The sequence below is a fragment of the Crocuta crocuta genome, unplaced genomic scaffold (assembly GCF_008692635.1).
Source record: "Crocuta crocuta isolate KB4526 unplaced genomic scaffold, BGI_CrCroc_1.0 scaffold175, whole genome shotgun sequence".
Classification (NCBI taxonomy): Eukaryota; Metazoa; Chordata; class Mammalia; order Carnivora; family Hyaenidae; genus Crocuta; species Crocuta crocuta.
Window position 1 is genome coordinate 3,653,740 of NW_027530988.1, and position 25,352 is coordinate 3,679,091.

Below are 25,352 nucleotides of genomic sequence, written 5' to 3' on the forward strand. Positions count from 1 at the left end.
AAAAAAAAAAAAAAAAAAAAACAAGGCAAGACCAAGTTCTAAGTCCCTTATTTCTCACTGTGACACTTGAAAAAAGAAATATGCAGCAACAGATAAATGGAAAAATACTCCATGGCACTCAAAAATCCATTCAAATTATCTTTACAAAAAGTGCAGAATAAATAAGTTTTTGTTACTGTGCTAAGTGAAAAAGGACAAAACAGAATATTATCAAGGGGAAGAATACTAAAAACCATGAAGCTGAAAAGCCCCAATCATTATTTTTCCCACAGTTTTTCTTTTTTTTAAAAAAACTTTTGTTTATTTTGAGAGAGAGAGAGAGCACATGTGAGTGTGTACTGGGGAGGGGTAGAGAGGGAGAGAGAGAATCCCAAGCAGGCTCCACACTGTTATCACAGAGTCTGACACATGGGCTTCAAGTTCACAAACTGTGAGATCATGTCTTCAGCCAAAATGAAGAATTGTCTGATGCTTAATTGACTGAGCCACCCAGGCACCCTCCCCATTGTTCATTTCTTTGTTCTTTTTTTCTTTAATCAGTGGCACTTTCTATGTTTCTCATAAAGAACACACATACATTTCTTGGGAGAAATATACTTAAACATTCATGGATCCAAAAACACAGTTGACTCTTACTTACCTGTAAGACGGAAAGGATTTGGACCTGAATAAAAACTTCTATAACTGCTGCTTACTCATATTAGCTGAAAACCAGAGAGGGCCATTCTCAATTCTCTTAGATCTCAAGGAATCAAGGCTGGGTATAGTCTTGCCATCTCAGACCCACTCACCAAGCCCTGTAGGCTTCTGAGAGCAGCATGATTTGTTAAACTGAATACACACATCAAAATGGCAGTTGGGTATAGAGTCTACAACCTAAGCCCTGTGGAACCCACATGTGGTAGATGAAAATAATTTGAGCTAAAAGGCTTTATGTTTGGGGGGGAGGGCAGTATGAATATCCTCAGGGAGAGTTTTAATAAAAACAGTTTCCACTTTTCCCTTGAAAGCCCTTTTTAAGGAAATGCAGAAGCGAAAACGATTCCTGTAAGAAAAGAGCATTCAGAGAAAGTTTGATATATTCANTGTTTCTCATAAAACACATACATACATTTCTTGGGAGAAATATACTTAAACATTCATGGATCCAAAAACACAGTTGACACTTACCTGTAAGACAGACAGGATTTGGACCTGAATAAAAACTTCTATAACTGCTGCTTACTCATATTAGCTGAAAACCAGAGAGGGCCATTCTCAATTCTCTTAGATCTCAAGGAATCAAGGCTGGGTATAGTCTTGCCATCTCAGACCCACTCACCAAGCCCTGTAGGCTTCTGAGAGCAGCATGATTTGTTAAACTGAATACACACATCAAAATGGCAGTTGGGTATAGAGTCTACAACCTAAGCCCTGTGGAACCCACATGTGGTAGATGAAAATAATTTGAGCTAAAAGGCTTTATGTTTGGGGGGGAGGGCAGTATGAATATCCTCAGGGAGAGTTTTAATAAAAACAGTTTCCACTTTTCCCTTGAAAGCCCTTTTTAAGGAAATGCAGAAGCGAAAACGATTCCTGTAAGAAAAGAGCATTCAGAGAAAGTTTGATATATTCAGTGACATTAAATGGTCATTTATTCCTCTATAATATGAACTTTCTTCAGGAGAAACACTCAGGTGCTTCACAAATTTGAGATAATAGCTTCCCACTGTACATTACAATGGAATCATTTATAAATTGTTCATTTTGGAGGATCCTAAAAGCCTGAATAAATCAGGGAAATCTGTATTTTCTTCCTGGTAATGGGGCTGATAGGTAGAATAAAAATTCCTGCTCAGTAACCTGATGAATTCCAAGGGGTGGTGAGGGAAGTCCACCCGGCAGCATCTTTGGGTGAATAACAGCAAGTTTAAAAAAAAAAAAAAAAAGCCAAACCAAACCAGTTCCAGCTGGTAAAACCCAGAGTAAATGTGTGGCCTCACAGCCTGGAGCTCCACCCCAGAAACAGTCTTTGTGCAGTCTCAGCAGAGTGGAATATTACCTGACCCTCCCCACTGCCCCATGGTCCCCACCCCCACCCTCTACCACTCCCTGTTCAGGTGCTCATCCATTCCACCTGGGACAGAGAGATGTCTAGAACATGGCCCCTACCCTCTAGGGGCCAACAGTCTGGGGAGGTAAACAGAAAGCAAACTGACAAAACAATCCGGCCTTACTAAGTAACTAAGTGCTATTACGAATATGACATGGGAGGCCGGGGAGAAGTGAGCTCAAGTTCAGAGCACAGTAACTGGTCATTTATTCTTCATGGTACTAGACAACATGGAAACCTCACTGTCCTTGTGGTTATTTATAGTTTCTTGTGGAAAATTCTGCATAGGGTGTAGCATGGCTGTAATGGGGATGTTTCTGGGATATGAGTATCACTCATATTTGTTCTTTCTCTCTCTAAAGGAAGGGTAACAGGAAAGACTTGGGCAAATAAGAACCTGATCTGGGCTCAAAAGCTGGGTCCACAGGCATTTGTACCAGCCTCTCCCACTTCTGCTGTTTGCTTAAAGTGCACTTGACTGACCCCAGAGAATGTTTTGTTTTATTTTCTTTCAATTTGTCTTTTGATCCACTGAAGGTAGGTGTAGGAAAATAACATCTCCCATTTCAGGGACAGGAACTCCATCAACTGAGCCAGTTCTAACTCCTCACAAAGTTGGATAAAGAGGCCTAAACACAACAACTTCAGCATCCAGTATATCCAGCAAGGCACAAATACCCATGAAATCAGAATGGAAGTCTTTAGACTCTCAGAAACAGAATTGTGATGTGCATTGCCTTCCCTCGCTCCACCATTTCTAGCTGGGGGTGTGTGCAGAATAATTTTCGAACACAGAAAATTAAGAGGAGCTTGGTTTAGAAACTGGGAGTCAGGATGACTGTGAGGTCCCTAGCAGAGGTGGGACAACAAGTGGAGGGGAAGGGGAAAACGTATGGATGAGGAGGGAGGAAACTGCCAAGGCAATTCTGGGCTTTTTGTGTGGCTTTTGTCTCATACGATGTGGGCCACAGAAGCCTGTCATTGACATACATTAACATGATTTCTAAACTGCAGATGAATTAGCTTTGTAGGGCAAGAACCAGTGGATGACCCATTTAATGATAAGAGAATGACAAGATTTTGACAAGATAATTTACTCATAGAGCTCAAGGCCTCCCATGTAACGGGCCTTACACTGACACACATATATAGTTCATTTACTCTTCAAAAAGCCCTTGGGATGGATGGATATATATTAATTTCCATTTTACAGATGAGAAAACTGCATCTCAAGGAGTTAATACAGCCAGTATTTCGCCATAAGTCAGTCTTACACCTAAGCCTGTGTTTTGTAGCTGTTTTGGGCTAGAAGAAAACAGGGAACAATAGTGACTGGTGGCATCCCAGAGTGCCTCTGACTACAACTACTGACCAATAAAATCCTGATGATGTTCACCTTGCAATACGACAGCAAAGAGCACTGACTTCTAAAAGCAGTAACTGAGGGGCGCCTGGGTGGCTCAATCGGTTGTGTGTCTGACTTCAGCTCAGGTCATGATCTCCCGGCTCGTGAGTCTGAGCCCCGTGTCAGGCTCTGTGCTGATAGCTCAGAGCCTGGAACCTGCTTCAGATTCTGTGTCTCCTTCTCTCTCTGCCCTTCTCCTATTTTCTCTCTCTCTCTCTCAAAAATAAACATTAAAAAAATTTTTAAGTGGTAACTGAGACAACCACCACCACCACCAAATTCTGCATGAATTACAACCCTGCCTTCTTGGTCTGGGGCTGCCAGGTACACAGGGCCTTGCCAGCCATGTTCTAGAAGGTGAGCTGCCTCAGTTTGCCTTCTCCCTAACCAACGCTCTCTACCTTTGCAATTAGTCAAAATTAATCAAAGCAAAGATAACTGAATCAGCTGTGAAATTCCTGCTCTTAACAGTGGGCTGTGTGGTAGGAGAGCACACAGATGGAGTTTCCTTTTTAAATGAAATGTTTTGGCACTAGCCTCTGTCAAGAGTTTTCCCTTGTTTCCATCTGGCTTTAGTACTGGAACGCATACATGAGAGAATGGAAAAAGAAAACTCCGTTGGCGTGCTAAACCACTAGAAAAGCTCAAGTGGTTGACAGCATATCCTCTAAACCCTCAGAGATGAAAACGCTTTGCTCAATCAAGGAATGCTGCCACATTGTTTCTAAGGAAGGGGAGAGTGCTGTTTCTCAGATGCAGCCCCATCTAGAAAACAGACGAATAAGCACGCCCACTGTGCAGGGAGATGGGCACAGAGGTGCGTCTTAGCCCATCATGCCCTGGCCCTGGCCCTGCGCGGTGCACTTACCCTCACACTTCAAGCCTCTGCTGGTTCATCTGCAAAGCAGAAGCCATGTCACAAGACCGTTGTGAGGATTAGGTGAGATAATACCCTTGAAGGGCTTAGTTATCCATTTTTGGCATCTCCTATTCACCAGGCTTTAGAAGACACACATATTATTACCAGCAGTTTTCACAGTAAGAGCTCTAGAACCATTAAGGAAGTCCTAAAAAATTTTTAAGGCATCCACTTTTTTCTATTACCTAACTGAACAAAACAAGTGCCTACACAAGGGAACTCTCAGAGTTCCCCTGGGGAATGAATTTTCTCTAAGAGTCAAGTACATCTGTTGTCATTCTGATAGGCTTTCTTCAGAGTTCAGTTATTGGCGTACAGGACTGTCACCACCCAGCCAAGACTAACCAAGGGCTAAACCTGTAGGAAAGCAGAGTAATATCAAGACATGATTATCACCAAAGTTGTGTAAGAAGGGTAAGAAAAGAAGTTTGGTTTGGGACGTTCTCTCTCACATAATTCTTGCATGGGGTGGGGGTGGGGGGGAAACACAGCGGCTAAAGGAATACAGACCTACAATCACACTACCTGAGTTCAAATCCCTGTTTGGTACCTCATACGCTGATGACCTTGGGCAAACTAATTTACTTCTAAATGCTCAGTTTCCTTATCTACAAAATGAAGACAGTACTTTTATCTACGTTGTAACACTGTTGTAAGGATTAAATGAGTTAATATATATAAAGGGCAAAGAACCACATCTCAAACAGGAACTCAATTAATACCGTTAGTACTACTAGTGTTATTATATCGTTAATTCAAAGGTAGGCTTGGTGCCAGCCTAATTGTATTGAGCACTGAATCATGTGATAGGTGTATGGCAGGTGCTATACTGAAGGTCATTTATTATTTATTTATTTTTAAAATGTTTATTTTTGAGAAAGTGCAAGCAGGGGAAGGGGAAGACAGAGAATCCAAAGCGGGCTCTGAGCTGACAGCAGAGAGCCCGATGTGGGGCTTGAACTTGCAAATCACGAGATCATGACCTGAGCCAAAGCTGGACACTTAACCAACTGAGACACCCAGGTGTCCCTACACTGAAGGTCATTTATAAATAACACCTGGTGGCAGAATCTACTGGGTCAGAAGACATTTCAGAAAATCCTCTCTCTACTTTTAACTTCACCTAACCAAGGATTAATGTTGTTACAAATGTTTTAATCAAATATATCTATGCACATACACAAAAGAGCCAAATTCCCAATATAAAGTATAACAGAGGATACTTCATTTTTATAAAATAAAAGAGGATGTAGAAAGAATCATAATAAGGCACTAGAAATAACTTTTTTATTGCACTGTCTTCTAGAGCTACTTAAGGTTTTATGGCTGGATTTACATGTCAAATCTCTATGAGAGCAGAGACTTACCCTGATGCATATTACAAATGCAGGAGAGTCTATTAGTCAATAACCTCAGAAGTTATAGCAAGACTATAGGTCAAAACTGTTCAATGTCTTACCAGTTTTGAAGGGTTAGGGAAGAATTTACTCCTTGAAACATGGCCCTCCCTGGGCACCTGGGTGGTTCAGTTGATTGAGAATCCGACTTGGGCTCTGATCACGATTTCATGGTTTGTGAGTTTGAATCCCACATCAAGTTCTCTGCTATCAGCACTGAGCCCACTTTGGATCCTCTGTCCCCACCCCCCTCAGCTCCTCCCACACTGGTTCTCTCTCAAAATAAAAAAATAAACTTAAAAAAAATAAAACAAAACATGGTCCTTTCTACACCACATTCCCTGGTGACCTGTCAGAAGAAATGAGGTACTAAGGGAGTATGAGCATGGCCACTGGGGTAATAAGGACTGGGTGGATTTCCCAGTCTGTTACTTCCAAAATGGTGGCTCTAGGATGGCATAAGTTCTGATGAACACTGGTTCCTTTGTCCATGAAATGAAGAACGTAACACCTCATTGATAGGAATGCTGTGAGGATTAACTGGAATTACAACAAATAATATATATAAGACTAATGATTTTTATTTTTTCTACATAATTTTCTTTTTTTAAATTTTTAACGTTTATTTTTTTAATTTTTGAGACAGAGAGAGACAAAGTATGAGTGGGGGAGGGTCAGAGAGAGGGAGACAGAATCTGAAACAGGCTCCAGGCTCTGAGCTGTCAGCACAGAGCCAGATGCGGGGCTCGAACCCACGGACTGTGAGATCATGACCTGAGCTGAAGTCAGCTGCTTAACCGACTGAGCCACCCAGGTGCCCCTCTATATAATTTTCTAAAAGATTCACAGTTTTAGTAATATGTAGTACTTCAATAATAAAGAATTATAAATACATATTTATTGTAGTTGTTTTGTATTTTTTCTTTTACTATGAATATGTTTGTAAACATGAGTTCAGAGTGGAGTTTTTCATTTTCCTGGATAAAAAACTCTTGGAAAGTTGACTCACCATTCCTAAAGAAATCATTTCTATCAAGGTCAAATTTCATCTGTCTTGTATTCTTCCCTTCTCTCTTTTCTAATATTTATAGACCTTGAGATGAGATCTAGTCAGAATTAGAAAGAGGATGAAAAGAATTTCTTTCTATTCCAGACTGCTGACAATTAACTTTGCTTACTCTAATTCCAATAACAACCTATAAAGAATGCTCTCAAACCCTCATAAATGCTTTAAGTGTTCATTTGGATTATTAACAGCCTGACTTTCTCCCTACATGACATGTAGGAGATAAGAATGAGATTTGGTATAAAATTTTCAAAGGGTTCAGAATCCTAGAACCTCAGAACCCAAAGGAACCTTTGAATGTGCCAAGTAGATAAACGGAAGCCCAGAAAAATTCAGAGGGTTGAACATGGTTATGAAACATGGAAGGCCAAGAAGTATTTTTTGGATACAGCAGAGTACAAAAATGTACTGTTGTGTCAAGCATACCAATAAGACAACCCAGAGTAGAACCCACCAATGTAATGAACTTCTCAATGTTGGGTTCAATATCTTCGAGATGACATGCTCAAAATACAATGGGTTTTACCACACCCTGCTGGTGCTACTGCCGTAGCACCTAGATCTGGATTTTGAAAAGTTCTCAAGATGATTCTTAAGGAACATGTAGGAATGGCAACCGCTGAGGTGAAGAGCAGTATTGCCAGGTTCTAGGCTCCTATCCAATGTAACTACCCTCCATGGGGATCCATTCACATAAATTATTTCATCAAAGATCATTCAGAACTATTTTTTTAAATAAGAAAATTTTGCTCCCTAAACATCTAAAATCATTTTCAAAAGATTAAGATTTTGTTTCAACAAAAGATGTAAAAGAATGTATTAATCACAAAAATTAAAATTTCTTCACGCTTTTTATGGGGACAATGAGTAGCAACCAAGGATTTTTATCCATTTATGGATGTGAAGGCTAGCATTATACACTGCATATACTCAATTAAAACAGGATTGGGAAAATAGATTAAAAAAAATTTTTTTTAATGTTTTATTTATTTCTGAGAGAGAGAGAGAGAGAGAGAGGCAGCGTGAGCAAGGGAGGGTCAGACAGAGAGGGAGATACAGAATCTGAAGCAGGCTCCAGGCTCTGAGCTAGCTGTCAGCATAGAGCCTGACGCAAATCCACGAACCATGAGATCATGACCTGAGCCGAAGTCGGATGCTTAACCAACTGAGCCACCCAGGCGCCCTGGGAAAATAGATTTTAAGTATGAATTATGGAATGTTCAGTAGCTAATGGGCCTCTACTAGCAAACTGGTCTTTAACTTAGCACGTTTCCAGTTTAGTTTTATAGACCCAAGTTTCACCTAAGGGGCAACCAACTGTATTGGGGGTAAGGCTTGCGTTATACCTTGAGTGAGTTAACAGTTCTAAATTTTAAAGTCTAAAGTATAATCAGGTATGTAGTAAGCCATAAATTTAAACAGCATCTTCTATTTAAACACAATGAATAGTGTCTGTACGTGGCAATGTGTCATGTTCTATAAGGAACTTAAAGTGCACTGACATTTACATCATATAGATTCAAGCACAGGTTTACCTGCTACACAGCTGCTTCTGTTTGAGGGCTCAACAAGGCTATCTAAGATAACTTCTCATTTGTATGAAGAAGAAGGGCTAGTTTCTGTCCTTATAGGAGGAGGCTGGAGATATAAAAAGGTTAATAAATTCTTTTTTTTTTCAGGTTTATTTATTTTTGAGAGAGTGAGCCAGGGAGGGTCAGAGAGAGAATCCCAAGAAGGCTCCACATGGTCAGTACAGAGCCTGATGCGGGGCTTGATCTCACAAACTGTGAGATCATGGCCTGAGCTGAAACCAAGAGTCAGACCCTGAACTGACTGAGCAACCCAGGCACCCTGACGGTTAATAAAGTCTTACAATCATCCCACTAGTGACTTTGTAAGAGCTCTTTTAAAATAGATTTTGCTGATATATTTACGTATAATATGTATGTATTTTTAGTGTACAGTTTGATAAGCTGTGAAAAAGATACACACCCAAATAACCATAACCTCAATCAACATATAGAACACTTACAACATCGCAAAAAATTCCCTCATGCCCCTTTATAGTCAATCCTTGACCCTAACCCTGTCAGCCACCAATGGACTTTCTGTCACTACAGGTTAAGTTCTGTCCATTCTAGAATTTCATATAAATAGAATCACACAGCATGTAGTCTTTTCTTTCTTTTCTTTCATACAACATAAGGCTTTTGAGTAATCCATGTTGCTGCATGTTCTGGCAATTCATTTCTTAGGGAGCATTCCACAGATAGAAAATAATTGTTCTTTTACATGTAGATGGACACTTGAGTTCAATTTATTGGTTATTATAATTAAAACTGTTGCTAACTTCTATGTACATTTCTTTATGTGGGCATGTTTTTTTATTTCACTTGGGTAAAAGACTAGGAATAGAGTTGTTGAGTCAGAGTGCATGTTTGAATTTACAAAAAAACTGCCAAACTGTTCACCAAAGCAGTTGGTGAACATTCCCACCAGCAAAGTAGGAGAGTTCAAACTCCTCCCCATGCTTACTAACACTTGGTATTGTCTGTCTTTTTAATTTTAGCCATTGCCAAAAAGAAAAAGTAGAAACCAGGCTTTGAGAAGGCAAATCAACCAAAGCCTGTCAGGAGATAAATGTCTGCACACTATCCAAGAAGCCATTTGTGAAGTCCAATGAGAAACTTTCAAATTCCATTCTGAGGCTCCACGAATGAACTGGGGAGATTATTTCTCTCCTTACACAATCACAACTAAATAACCCAGGAAAGATCATCTTACTTCCAACATCTTTCTGGATTCCTCCGAAGGACATGCAATTCACTCTGAAAATGGTAACTCTTAGGATCACAGGCTCACCCTCTCCGATCTGAAATTTGCCAGACTCACCCACACACAGCCAGTAAAAGACACTAGATACATACAACACTTGGGCTTAAATGCATGTTCTGGCAAGGTTTGAAAGCTAGGATATTCTTCCTCTAAAAAAATGTTTTTTAAACTTTTTACACTGCTTGAAAAGTGGTTAAGTATTATTTGCAGACATTGCCCTAATATGAACAAATCTTGCCTGTTCAAAATGGATATAGCTGGTTTTCATCAACAAGAGTTGAAGAGCCTGGCCTCCCAGAAGGCGTAGGTGGTTCATGCTAACAGCAGGAAGGAGGCTGTCATTCCAGGGCTCTGCTTTCACTTCACAGCTGCCTCTGTGAGTTGAGCTACAAAGGGGTCATCCTGAGACCGGATGGGAGAGAAGGAGCTACTCAAAATCCAGCGCAGTCTTTTAATGAGGCTGCCCTTCCCTCTGCCAGGAATGCTCACTGCACACACACCATGTCTCTTCAGAACCAGGGAGGCTCTACTTTTCTCGAAGCTCTGGGTTCTCTGGCCAGGACAACTTCTCTTCACACATGCTTTCGCATCACTGTACTGTTCCTTTTGAGCCTTTTCACAGTTAATAGTTATGTTTATTTTAGTGAGTAGTTGATTGATGTCTACTGTTCCCTCCCCATCAAACAGAGTAAGCTTCACCCAGCACCTAGAGTGCTCAGCACATAAAAAAACTTAATAAATATTTGGGGACATAATTACTTGTCAATTAAAACATTACCTTATGCCTCTAAGCTTCACATAAGTTAGAAAATAAAGAAGGCTGCTCCTTTCTCAATTATTAGAAAAAAATCAAACTGCAAAAAACTGGGGTGTCAAAGTTATTTGGTCATCTCTGGCCCCAATTTCCATGAAATCATCTGCTTAAATGTCAGGTCTACTTTATCAATCTATCCTCTTGTGATTCAAATCCATGAAAAGAATGACGATGAAGACTATCAGAACAAAATATTTTCCTCCTTTAGAATGGAATTCTGCAAAAGCAATTTATATCGTTTCAAACTTGGAAACTAAAGTCTTGGTAATCTACAAGGGAAACACAGTTATCGGAAAAGTCCAGGTCATTATCTCCCCTGGCGGGGGAAATGGCTCTACTATTTCACAGAGACGAGGCAGGCAGAGAGTCCCTGTATCACCCTTGCAGATTTTATGATCAGAAATAGGCTGACAGTAGCATATGCCTCAACTGCAAACCAAACTTCTGTCTCTTCTAGTCAAAGGGATGTCTCTTCTAGTCAAAAGCAAAACTCTAGTGACTTCTAGACCATCCACCTTTTCTTCAACTACCTGTCTTCAGGAAATCTCAATGAGGGGCGCCTGGGTGGCTCAGTCGATTAAGCGTCCGACTTTCGCTTAGGTCATGATCTCGCGGTTCATGGGTTCGAGCCCCGCGTCGGGCTCTGTGCTGACAGCTAGCTCAGAGCCTGGAGCCTGCTTCAGATTCTGTGTCTCCCTCTCTCTCTGACCCTCCCCTGCTTAGACTGTCTTTCTTTCTTTCTCTCTCTCTCTCTCAGAAATAAATAAATTAAAAAAAAAGGAAATCTCAATGAAACACAGATGGAATAAAATTTAATAAAGTTAAATTAGAGTTACTATGTGCCCATACTCAGCTCCTGTTGAGCTCAGCCCAAACACAAAACAAAATTCATCATCATCCATTCTATTCATTATTGGTGCAAACAGAACTCTAGAATCAAAATTTAAGATTATGAAAATATTTTTAAGACCTGAACCTCATTAACAAAATACTAGGAAGATATTGGGAAAGGTTACTTCTTTCTTCCACTTAGTCTTTAGGTATTAATTGAGTCCCTATTATATGCCAAGCACTGCCCAGCACAGCAGGGGAATGCAAATATCCTCCAATAATAACCAAATTTCATTAATCTAATCCTAATTTGGAATTCAGAAGGAAAGACGAATATTTCAAGGTCAATTCTCTCACACTAGGTTAAATAAAAGCTTTCTCCTAACCACTGAGAAGACGTTCTTACCAAAAGGCTATGTTATCATTTCATCATAAACCAAGATACAGTCTTATCAGTATCTTTACATATTCTTTCTGGAAAAAACCTATCTACACACTGAAATGAATTCTGATAAACTTAGCTTATTTTTTCCCTTAATCTAAAAAGTGGTCCAAAAATTAAGTTTTATTCCCAAGCCACAAGTGAAGGAAATAAAAAAAGATGAATTAAGGGAAGCTTCATTCTTATATTGCCTGGTTACAAGAAGTGTTATCGGATTTACTACAAATGCCTCAGGTGTTCAGCTTAGCACTACCACTACTCCATGGAAAACTTATCCAAATTTTATCTCAAAAACTTGGTAGGAATCCACAGGAAGTCCCACACATCTACAATCACAAGCAGAAAGAGAAAAAGAAATAATCCAACAAAATTCTAAGCTTAATGGAATAAGTGCCTCTTCCTGACAAGGGACAGCTGTCAGGCAAAGCAATGATTTGGGTGCTGCACCTACTTTCTCACATTCCCTCAGGTGTCCATATTTATCTTGAGACAAACTATTACTGATTATTGGAAACTGTTAAAGAAAAGAAACCCAGTGAAACTCAGGCTGGCGGTAATGACCATTATCCAGACACTAGGAATTATCCTAAAGCAAAAATTCCTAGAGTAGAACCTGCTTTCTGCCAATGAAAGTGAAGGGAAGTATGGCCAAACAAGTGTGTCTGTCAGCCCCTCAGGAGAAGGGGCTCAGGAGAAGTGACCCTTTCATCACTTTATGACCTGGAAACTACACTGAAAGTGGAACTTCACTCCCGTTCCCACAAAAAAAACCCCTCAAAAGTAGAGGTACCGCTAGGAAATAAGGACCAGAGAGGACAACAAGAGAAACAGGAAACAAGACTGAAGAGCAGATGTGTGCAAAAGCTGGGTATACGACCCACCTGGATACCTTAGAATTAACTGTTTTAAATTGAAGCTGTTTAAACATTCTTAGGGTCTGGGTTTCATTACCTGACAGGCAGATATATGTTAAATATTCGCCTTGACCCCCAGTTGCCAAGAAAGGAATCTTTTTCTTTGTCCTCCTCTTGACTTGGACAGCTCCCAGCATCCTTTCATCAAGAGGTGCAAAAATTTCCTTGCTGATGGCAGACTTGGCACTCATTGCGGAACAATCGAGGAGGGCACACAGCTAGTTTCCTAAAGAAGAAAAAGAAATAGGCAAGTTGAGTTGACAATACTCTAAGGCTCCTGTGGGAGTGAGCAGCAAGTTGATTCTCAGGTGACGTAATTTTCAATTTGTTGTTTAAACTCTAGCTTGCTTGAAACACACTGCGGAGTCATTAAAAGCAAGGTCTGCATTTTGTATCAACTGTGAAAAACACAAACAACAAAGGGAATACTGATGCGGTCGCTGAAAATGTCAAATACGATGTGAGATGAAATGTTATCTGGAAAGTGCGTCAATCTCTACTCCAACTGCATCTAAAGGTAACTGGAGGGCTGTAGGTACCCCCATTCCTATTCTGTAAGAAACATGGTTTTGACTTTCCAGTTGAGAAGTCTTTCCACTGCCCAACAATCCTTAAAGTCAAGAAGTTCTTTATGCTGCCTCAAATCTCCTTTAATGTAAATCCATTTCCCTAATTCTACTCACAGTGGAAATAATTATATTATCTACATAATAACCATACATGCAACAGAAGACCATTAATTTAATCACCCATTAGGCTGCTTTAGATCACACTAAATAATTAATCCTTATTTATTAGCCTCTTTCAGTGGGCCCTATTTTCCATTGCTCCTCTGCATATAGTTGCCATGCTCTGAACCCTTGACAAATTCTCCACACTTTTCTTCAGCCAGAGTGGACAGAGCATTCTAAAAAAAAAAAAAAGTCTGACTAATGCCAAGTATTTTGGAAATGTTACCCGGCAGTGCCCACATGCTATGCTCCCGTGGGTAACTGGCAGCGTGCGCCCGATAATTAAGAAGATATAGCAGTATGCTGCTGACTCACAGAGAGTCCCTCCTCTCCCTAACACCGAACTCACATGTATACAGCCCTGCGTTATATTTAGTTTTCCAGAACTTATACCTCCCTGACGGTCTTAATTCTGCTTATTTGTGTCCATTATATTCAAGGTCAGTCTGAATTTTAACCCTATCATCCAAAAACCTCAACGGCAACTTGATGAGACATTTTCTATCCCATCATCCTAGTTACAGTCTGTATCTTAATCACTAACCAACATCTGTGTAACCAGTGAATAGAACTAAAGGTGCAGACAGGGCCTGTGGGCTGGACACGTGGGTTATACAGCATATTCAGAGAGAGCTGGGAGTGGGTCAGCAGCAGAACCAAATACGGTAACAGCAGCTCAAAGAGTTGGCCTGCTGTAAAACTGAGCCTGTTGGCGAACACACACTATGTACCATCTCTAGGCTCAGTATTAGAGACACAAGAAATATTTAAGACATGGTGTCTGTTCTCCAGGAGCTGACTGCTGACCTCATCGAAGGTTCTGCTTTATGAGGGAAAACCACAGGATCACCCTTCCCAATGCAAGATTCACAAATGCTACCAACATAGCTATCCATCAGCAACTTTGTGGTAGGAAAGAGATATATTTAAAAAGAGCATTCCTCTGGTTAAAGAAAAATTTCTCCTACTTTCAATTTTGTAACAGCACAGGTTTTCTTGATGGCCGCAAGAATAAAGAATACAAAATGTTGCTTCTATTACATCCATCTATATTTCCATTACATATTATACTCATCTATACCCAGGTCCATTTATGCTCTGATCATGCCGCTTTCTCAGTGCCACCAGGTTCCTCACAACGGCTGAGATCATAATGACACCAGTGTAGGGGCTGGTTTTCAATGTGCTGACCACTGACGGATAACCCCGCAATTTCCCAGAAGTTAGTGAACACGATTTCTCCCACCATGATTTACCCTGTGACTTTCCCGGGCAGCATGTTATCATTTACAGGGACATTTCAAACGTGAGAGAGAAAAAAGGCCTCTCGCTCCTCACCCTTTGGGGACAAGTGCAAAAGTGAGCCAGTGGGAGCGCAGAAGCATCTAAACATTCTAGAAGCAATGCCGAAAGCATGTCATATCCCCAAACACACCAGGCATTCTCTGACCGGTGGCTTGCCAACTGTGCTATGGCTTTTGCTTTCCTATCCTGGATTCTCATTTTTCTAAAATTGTGTTTCAAAGAAATAAAAAGCAACATTTTATTGTGTAAAATCTGCCAGAAAAAAAAAGGAACATGCCTATTTTACCACACTGTTAGAAAATTTTGTTCTTCTTTGAAGAAATTGGTAAGGCATGGAAATGACCTTTTACTAATTTATACACACACACACACACACACACACACACACACACACACACTGATATTCAGTAGCCAAAAACAATAACAAACAAAACATGACAAAAACCAGGAAACATAAAACCAGGAACTTCACTGAGCACAAGTTCTGGAATCAAAACAAACCTGGATTCAAATTCCACCTCCAGCACTGAAGACCTATATATGACTGGGCAAATCTCTTAAAATTCCAGACCCTCAGTTTACTAACTGCAACTTACAGAGATCTTCACCCACCTCGTGCGTGGAACTATTGAAAGAATTAAATGAAACAATGCATGCAAATCACTTATTCTAGGGCCTGAATCATAATAAACTCTTAAAAATAGAAAATTTTAATTAACTCTGCTACAGCATGAAAAATAAAAGGCTCTCTGAACGTGTAGAAACTGAGCAAACGTAGCCATCCATACCAGAAGGGATTTGTAAGAGAGAAATTCAACTTTACCAAAGCCTTTTCCTCATTCATAGTATGAAACTCTCTAAATATGGATACATGGTCTATTTTATGAAAGGCTCTGCATTGTTACAAGGATGATGAATTCATAGGCTTCATCCTCAGGAAACTCACTAGTAGGAGAATATTGGACACATTTTGTGGGATGTGTATGCAATTACAGGCATGTGTGCATGTTTTTTTTAAATTTTAATAAATTAAAAAATTTTTATTTTAGAGTGAGAGTGTGTGAGAGCAGGGGAGAGGGGCAGAGGGAGAGAAAGTGAGAGAATCCCAACCAGACTCCATGCTCAGTGCAGAGCCTGACATGGGGCTCAACCTGCGACTGTGAGATCATGACCTGAGCCAAAATTAAGAGTTGGATGCTCGACTGACTGAGCCACGCAGGTGCCCCTGTGTGCATGTTTTAACACTGTCCTGGGAATGAGAATGTACAGTGGATCAGAAAGGAAAGAATCAGAAAGGGAAAAGGGTCCTTGTGAAGTTTTGTGGCAAGAATCTATGAGTGTCTCCCAACCTGATGGCACATCAGAATTCAGCATAAAAAGCTTTAAAAAAAATGCAGACTCTTGGTCCCCTCCTTTACACCCACCAAATCAGAATCTCGGCATTTGTGTTTTAAACAAGTCTCTAACTGGTTCTCATGCAGCCACCCTGACGCCTACTTTAAAAATCAACAGCCTAACAAGGAAGTATGGGATGGAAAGGAACGTATTCTTCAGAAAGAATACAGGAAGCGATGTAACAGGATTTTCTTTCCGGATTCAAGCCAGCAGCTTTATCAAGCCTTACATCTCGTTAGTAAATCAATGTGCAGCCTAAGGCTGGGACCCCACTGCAAGAAAGCAAGATGAATGCAACACTGATGACCATAAGTATTCTAGTCTACATCACGATGAAGGTAGCAGGACATGTCGCCCCAAAGTAGGCCACTTCGGTTTTTCGATTATTTGGGGCTGAAGGCATCTGAAAAGCAGCAAATGCAAGGAGAGGCTTTGTCTGAACTCCCGTAATCTGCCTAAAGACAGAGCCTCCAGAAGGAACTCAAAAAATCCCCTTTCCCAGAGTTCCATCAACCAGGGAAGATGGACTCTTGTCACAGGAGAGGCCACCATACCCAGGACAGACTTTTTCACAAACTCTCATATTTCCCATCTGTTCTTCTAAGGGTGCACTCAATCTTTCCTAAAAATCATTTCCTCTCCCCTTTCCCTGTGGAGATAGTATTTAATCCTGAATTCTAAGGATTTAGAACTCTAAGGATTTTCAGCGTTACTCATTCTTCCCTGGGTATCTCCCGTGTATCTATGAGGTGATATGTGCTGACAGACTTCTGTTTTTCTCTTATTAATCTGTCTTTTATTATACTGGTCTAAGAACTCAAAGGGAGAAGAAACATTATTTTTCCTCCCCTACAATCCCATGGAAGTTTTTTTCTCTTCCGGGTCCACAGCTTCTATAGGCTATAATTACAAAGCTTCTCCATCCAAGAAACCAACCTACAATATGATTTGCAAGTCAAAGGAGCTGGCTGCCTTAAGTGGTAATTGTAGAAACGAATCTCAGTTAGTTTAATCCTTCCCAGGGCTTTTTAATTTATCTTCTTGCTGTAAACCACCTATTCCATATCTACTTGCGTTAGTACATGGCTACCGTGGGGGTGGGGAGGTGGCCCTCTACCCCCACCAGTAACCAGGAAATGAGAGTAACCTTCAGAGAAGGAGCTATAAACTCCTATGACCTCAGGACTGAGCAGATGAAGTACATAAGTAAAGGGTACAGATGGCAGATGTTTCCCACTCCAACATTAACATCTTTGGTTTCCAGGAATGGAATGGATACTTTTGTGGTCAGAAGATAAGGAAGAGTGGCAGGGACTCCAGCAAGTTAAAGCTGCAGATGCCCTTAGCCACAGTTTCCCTTTTCAGCTATCATGTAGACAGGGGGTGTAGCCTACAGACTTCAAATATTTCTCACCTGAGAACCAAGAGCTCCTTTGGTGAGGTACAGTGATCTATTTAGCTTAATATTATCAAGGTAAACGGATTTGTCGAGCCTCAGGAACTTCCCTGCTTGGGCCTCATGTTTATTTATTTTTTGAAATTGTTGTGGGGGGAGGGGGGAGAGAGAGAGAGAGAGAGAGAGAGAGAGAGAGAGAGAGAGAGAGAGAATCTAAAGCAGGCTCCATGCTCACCATGCAGCCCAAGGCAGGGCTCGATCCCATGACCCTGGAATCATGACCTGAGCTGAAATCAAGAGTTGGGCACTCAGCCTGAACCACCCAGGCTCCCCTCGGCTTCATGTTTGGCATGCAATCTTATGATTATATTTTGGCACTAGCTGTGCCTATACAAGTATTCTGGACACTAAAGCAGTTATATTCCCATTGGCAATGAATGACCAGAATCCCTGGTTTTAGACACCATCCTCTTTAACCAGCTAATATAATTTGACCCTGAGGCAGATCCACTCATAACAAGCTGACATCAAGTTTCAGAATTCTCCAAGTTAAGAGTGAAAGTGATGTCACCCTGGAAGAGTTTTGGGGAGAATCAGCTGGTCTTTTCTAGTGCATCTGAACTCTGGTGAGGGGACCACCAGAACCTCCAATAACCTAGAAATCAGAGAAGTAAGATTACTGTCTAGGGACTTCTATGCACTACCACTTTGTGTTTGAAATTCTACAAATGCAACTTTAATCTGAGGACACTAATCATGCATCCAGCTTCCACCACCTTCCTGGCTTTAAATCCATTTATCTAGCTGTCAACTGAGCACTTCCACTGAGAGCTAACCTAGACTCTGTGTCTTCTTTCACCACTCCAACCCCCACCCTTCACCCCATAAGTCCTGTGAATTTGATGTAACCTTTCTGGATTCCATCAGAAACCTTCTCATTCTCGCATCTTCTGCCTTGTTTAGGATTCTCATCATCTCTAGCCTGAATGATTCTGATGCCTCCTAAAAGAGCCCTAGTATTGCTCCCATCTTGCTCACAACTGTCTGTCGATGCTGCCTAATGCAATATTCTAAAGGGTAAATAAAACTCCAGCTTAACTGTATTTGTTTCTTCTCTAAGCCTCAGGTCTTGACAGGAAAACACAATTACCTTGACAAGAAATGGGTCAACGTTATAAATATTGAAGCCAAAGTAGAGAAATGTTAAACTGCTTCCTGTCAACTCCACAGTATATAAACACTAAATGTTACATGTCAGAGGTTATCAAGCAATCATTAAACCTAAAAATAATGTAAAAATGTTCATTTTGCTCCAAGATGTAACAACTTCACCTGGTAGTTAGAAAACATGCAATGTGTTATGCAGTGAAAAATCTGTTTTTTCATGATTTCACATATTAAGCCCGATGAGATAACTGGAGATCAAACTACCTTTAACAAAGTTTATTAAAGTAAGAGTTATTCATTCTAAATATACAAAATTTCTACATTCTAAATATGCAAAATCTCTATATAGACAACTTCACTCCTTGGTAAGATAGTTCTCAAGATGAAAATTTCAGTTGCTTCATGGCATGCAAGCATGTAGAAAATGTAAATAAATTAAAAATTTCAGTCCCCCCAGCCAATTTTTCCATGTAGTTCAATTACTACAACTAAAAATTTGCATTAGTGGAATCTAAAGAAGGAGTCTGTTATACTACTAGAATAGACAGATACTTTTAATCTGGTGAGAACATTCCAAGTGAGAAACTGAAATCACCATAAGTCCATCGTTTTTCACGGTAGAAACAAGGGCTGTAGAATGGGCTGCGTCTCGTGAAACCAGATGGAAATAGTGGAGCACGAACCATATTTAAGACTTCACAAGGCTTGCAAAGATCAGAACTAAATCAATAAGTCATATCCCAAAACAACCAACCAACCAACCAGACCAAATAAAACAAAACCAAAAAACAAAACGAAACAAAAAAACAACAACCCTCTAAAAGTGTCCTTGAAGGATCAGAAACTTCTAAATAGGAAAATAAAAATTATATGAGTAAAAGCTAAAAATATTCCCTTTCCATTTGAAAAATGCTTGTAGATAGATACAGAAATACCGTAAAGGAAAAATTCCAAAGACTGTACATCAACATCAAGTGAGGTGCCCAGGACCAGCTCCCAGAGGGGATCCAAGGGGCAAGGACCTGGACTTGTTTTCTGGATAATCTCCTTGTTTATTCTGCTCTACAACCAGTTCAGTACCACAGTCTTCGGGGTTTTCCCTCTGTATTTAATGAAACATTTATAAAATAAGACTCCATAAACACATTTTGAGAGTACAAGGCAGATACTCTGTAGAGCCCTAGTAATGAGTCACTGAGGTTTGCATAGCGCTGCATGATTTACAAAACACTTCCACGCTCAATTCCAAGTGTGGAATCAAGATAGCTGCTAAACGTATCTCCCAAAGTTTGCCTTAAGATTGAAAATTAGGCTTTATAGGTATGTGTTTTAATGAATGGTAAACTATGTCATTTTAACCCACACTTATTGGTCCAGGGATTAAGAGGAGATAATTTCACTCACAGAAATTAATATTTTAGTTAGAACTCCTTGAACCAGCAATTCTACCACTAGGGAAAATGATGTGAGCATGTGTGCCTGTATGTATTATAAATGCATGCTTACTTCAGATTCATTTTTAAGAGAGAAACATTATAAACAATCTAAGTATCCATAGCCAATCTTCATACAGTATAGCCCATCACTCAGGAGAATATTACATAGTCTTTAAATTCATGGCATAGAGCTACAGATACTGACTTGGAAAAATGATCGTATCATAAAAGAGTGAAAACAAGGAGGTAGCAAAACAGAAAATGAGCTCATGAATTACATGTGTGTATTTATATGTATAAAGAAATGTCTATAAAAAAGTTGGCCAAAATATTCATATAAATATTTCTGGATTTTGAAACCAGAAAATAGGTCAGAAATTAATTCTGCAGGGCAGTATTCTGATTCCGCTATAACCTGACTAGAGCGTTCCTTTAAACATTTTATTTTTGAGGTATACTATTTCTCTTCAAACTGGAAGATATATCAAAGTATATTTTATTGCGATTCAATTAATGGTCTGTCTGACTCTTCAGCTCCAGCCCAGAGAGCTCCATTTCAGCTGGGAATCCCAAAGGTGAAACTGGATAAATTTCCACTTTCAAAGAGCCGTGAGAAAAAGGAGCAAATGCTATGAACAATGACAAGGCCTGGAAGCCATTTCTGTGAGAAGAAAATGGCACCTCTCCTCTTAGCAAACGTAGCTCCACACCAGTGCCCGTGGCCTGGTGAACGCAACACCAGCCATACGTCAGCTTGCATTTGCTCCCTTGCACACACTCCTTTGGAACAGTGCAAAAACAGCACTACCATACACAGTACCCCCTGGTCATGGCTTACTTATATTCTTTAAGTGTATAAACTCTAAAATAAACACCCTAAAATACAGTTTAACTCTTTAAGGAAAAGGAAAAGCCAGGGGTGCCTGGGTGGCTCAGTCAGTTAAGTGTCCAACTTCGGCTCAGGTCACGATCTCACGGTTCATGGGTTCAAGCCCCGCGTTGGGCTCTGTGCTGACAGCCAGCTCAGAGCCTGGAGCCTGCTTCAGATTCTGTATCTTCCTTTCTCTCTCTCTGACCACCCTCCCCTGCTCACACTCTCTCTCTCAGAAATAAATACAACATTAAAAAAAAAAAAAAAAGGAAAAGGAAGAGCCACCATCCCCACCATCAGGCTACCAAATACTATGAAACTTGGTTGGCTTTCTTTTCCTGTATACACTACCCCTCCCTGTGTAGGAGACATCGTGCTCGCAGGATCCTCCAAAGCCAGTGACTCACATCTACTTCAGTTATAAACCAAGACTATTTTCATCTCCTCTTTCCGTGTTTACATGTTCAGTGAGCACATTATTCTTGTTGGTTTAATATCCAAAGAACAAACCCTGTTCTACACCCAGACCCCAAGACCTGTGTTTATACAAGTTTATTTGTATTGTGGGTGGACTTGTTAACCTTATTGTCAATCATCATGTCCCAACTTTAACAAATAATACAACAAAGCCAAAAAAACCTACCACCACCACCACCACCACCACCACCACCACCACCAAAAAAGCTGCCAGAAGCAAGCCACAGTCACAAGTTCAAATTCCCAGGACTAGTTAATTTGGTTCCTCAGTGCCCATATACTGACTCCACAGTAACGGGTAGAAATAAAGCACCAGGGAGGGCAGGCTGGGGTGTACTCATTGGATTATGACAGGATTATCGATCCAAAACGTGAGCAGGCCTTAAAAATGAATTTAATCATATCAAAGAAAGAACAAAGGATTGTGAGAGAAAGGGAACTGAAAGGAGCCTGAATTGTTGGCATGTCTCAATCTCTGAGCATTCGTGTCACTGTGGTGTCCAACAGCTGGTTGGCAAACTAGAAAAACAATATATTGGCCTGGGGAGCATTGTTTATAGCAGACAACACTGGCAATTGACAAATCTATCCCAACCGACTAGGGACAAAGCCACATGAGGATAGACAATGTGAAAATAAACACTTTAATTATGTGCTATGTTCTGCACTGCTTGCTAAATTAGTATGTCTCTTTTACTTGCATTGACGACAGAAAAATGAGGCAAACACTAACCCCATACATGAAAGAAAGTGGAAGATGCTAAAAAGGACAGAGCAGGCCCCAAACAGAGTCTCCTGTGCTATACCCCCTCTTCAGCAAACCAAGACTTAGTACCTATCCTAACTGCTGTCTCAACCTCCCGCCCCCCACGTTAACCGTTAACCGGTCAACTTGGAATTGCCTGGTCAGCATTCCAAAGGCCCTTCCAATCCCCTCAGGAGGGCAATCTGTCTAAAGCAACAATTCATTATTTGCTAAGAATTTTCTCTTGTAGCCCTTTATCTGCCTCTAAAAGCCCTTTCTCTTTGATAGCTTGGTGAAGCTACTTGCTATTGTTAGACGAGATGCTGCCCAATTCATAATCATTGAATAAAGCCAATTGGATCTTTCAGTTCACTCAGCTGAAATTCTGTCATTTAACAATGACTTAGGTAGTAGTTTCTCCTTGTAAAGGAGGGGTCTGATTCACACAGAAGTTTATACAGAAGTTATGGATTAATAAAAAAAAAGAAGACCAAACATATCAACCACTAAAAACTAAGAAACAAATGAATAAATTCTCCAGCAAACATAGGCTGAGCCTTCTATATCAGATGTGATATATCTGATAAATCTTAGGTAAAGTTATAAATTCTCTTGATTCAGCTATTTCTATTTTATTTTATTTAAAAAATATCTATCTATCTATCTACCTACCTACCTACCTATCTACCTATCTAGAGAGTAGAGACAGAGCATGAGCAGAGGAGAAACAAGTTTACATATTTTCTAAAAATCAGAGGAAAGCCCCTCAAAATAATCTCTAAATCTAACATCAATTCTAAAATGGTATTTTCTACCAGAATCTCTGAGTTGAAAACTATCATCACTTTATAATTTCTTGAGAAAATGTCAACAAGTTTCCTGTAATTGATATTTCATCAGTGTTATACCCTGACATGAAGTCCTTCACAGTAACAGGGGACACAAGAGACATGTGGCACATTCTGTACCCATTTTACACATATTTGTCAATTTAAGAGGTAAGGCACTTTGTCCTTTGAGGTCTCAATTTCACAAATAAGATTTTCATTAAGGTCATTAAACTCTTCTATCTCATAATGATCTGGCCAAGGAATGTGATTTTAACTTTAATTGGTCTCCCTGATGGTCAACTTCACGACTGTGTGCCTGTCATTATGATCTGACTGGTACTAGAAAGATTCCCACTGAGCCTCCAAAAGCTTTCCCCATCAGCGACCTCAAATTCTGACGTGAGATGCAGACACCTAGATATGGGACTTTGGTTACTGAAAATCCTCATTAATGTGTTTGTCCTGGGAGCGGAGGGCAAGATTCCATTTTACAAAAGAGGAAACTAGGGCTCAGAGTAGTTAAATAAGTTGCTTAAATTCACACAGCTTTAAAGGGGCAGAGCAGGGATTTGAACTTAGAAAGTATGATTCCAGCAGTCTGCTCTTCCTCACTATCTCACTAAAAAAATGAGAAAGGTCAGGATTGGGGAGGTGAATAGAAATGCATTCTAGGTAAATCAAGACAAATTCATCTTTCACAGTTTTCCCTCGGATCCGCCTTGCTTTCTGGTGGGACAAAATACTGTTATCATCTCTGCCCAGCAGCTACAAAGATAATGAATCAGGCTGTAGTTTGAAGTCATTCTTTCTGGATATCTGTTCATCTCGGTTATGCATGTCATGCTGTGTGGCTGGCAAAGAGGATCACGTAGTCTAGTCAGAATAGAGCTTGTTTTGATTCCACAAATAAAAAAGTGGGGAGTTGGTAACACAGCAGCACAGAGTCTATAATAGGTCTGTCTCCGTAAACAGGACAATGCCCACCCAAAGTCTCATCGCAGCTGCTCACGACCCTCCTTCGGGGACAAGAGGTTTATAACACGAGTCCTCTCCTGGGAGGGCCTTGGATGGCTGCCACAAGGCAGTTTTATGAACCTTGTAGGCTATTATCCAAACCGGAAAAGGTTTTAAATATGAAAGGCACACATATCAAAGGTTTCTGCTGGTTCTCAAGGGAAACTTCTCTTCCCACTTCCTTCTGCTGTATTACCCCCCTCTGGCATTTCAGAAGTGCAACATGGACCCTCCTTGTTGCCTCCTCCCTCACACTCTCTCTGTGCCTTCTATCTTTTGTTGCCACTGCTTCAAGAAACCTTATTTGCTTCCCTAGCAGCAACACCATAGGCTTTACAAAAGGAAAAGGCTCACCAGGGGACCTCCATCCACTTGACTTTACCCAGAAGGATCTCCACAAGACCCTCCAGATGAGCCAACTGACAACCATTCCTTGACACCTTTTCTGGGGCCCTACCCACCAGAAGCTTATAATTCAGCTGAAAGGCATGGAGAAGTTAGTATGCTGGCATTCTTAAGCTTAAAACATTTCATAGCTGGTAATGACCTAAGTGTTGTCTGGCACACCAATTCTCTCCCTTAAATCGTTAAGAAAGCTGAAGTCTGGAGGGAATTTCCTAAATCATACAAGTAGAATAGCCAGGCCATGAGTAGGGCTGGCCACTGCTTCTCTGCTTGGCTGCAATGCTCTTTCAAGTCGAGTCACTAGAGCTGTCCCAAGTCTGTGGAAGGTGTGAGCACATGGTATGCCAGGAGGGAGGTGGAAAGAGAGAGAAAAACCTCATTCATCACAGTGAGGACTCTTCTCAGATTCATTCTTTTTCTTATGAATTGGTGTGAAATTAAGTATTGGACTAGAATACTTCTAGCCCATTGATTTCAAAACCTCAACTTCTGGCTATCACCTTTTGTTCTCTTGACTTTTCACAGCTTGTGCTTTCTCATTTGGCCGTCAAGGCCAAAAGCAATGATGGCTTGCCCAAGTGGAACAGCCTGAGACAGTCCAAGAAGCACAGAATAGTTTTGGCCAAGTCCCAAGCTACAGGGCTCTAGGCTGACCTCAACTACCAGGAGCCCCTCCTACAGACTCTCTGCTCTGAGCCACTGGAAGGAGAACACACCCTGGGCAAAGTCACAGGTCCATTATCTGCCTGGGAATTAATGCTCTGGTATTGGTAGTTTCCAGAAAGCTCAGGCTAACCATGCCAAGAGCCTGGTTCAACTGTAGTAAGAGTTTCTCAGTGCCTCTTCCAAGCCCTGGGAAACAACA

General features: G+C 40.6%; 1 protein-coding gene across 2 annotated transcripts in view; it reads right to left on the bottom strand.

Moving 5' to 3' along the window:
- STXBP6 (syntaxin binding protein 6) overlaps positions 1–25,352 on the bottom strand; it is a 247,554-nt gene that overhangs the window by 156,305 nt on the left and 65,897 nt on the right. For both annotated transcript variants that reach the window (XM_077770494.1, XM_077770493.1), the window contains exon 2: positions 12,753–12,941. In XM_077770494.1, the coding sequence (XP_077626620.1) occupies positions 12,753–12,906 (154 nt within the window). In that variant the 5' untranslated portion in view covers positions 12,907–12,941. The remainder of the gene's footprint in view (positions 1–12,752; positions 12,942–25,352) is intronic.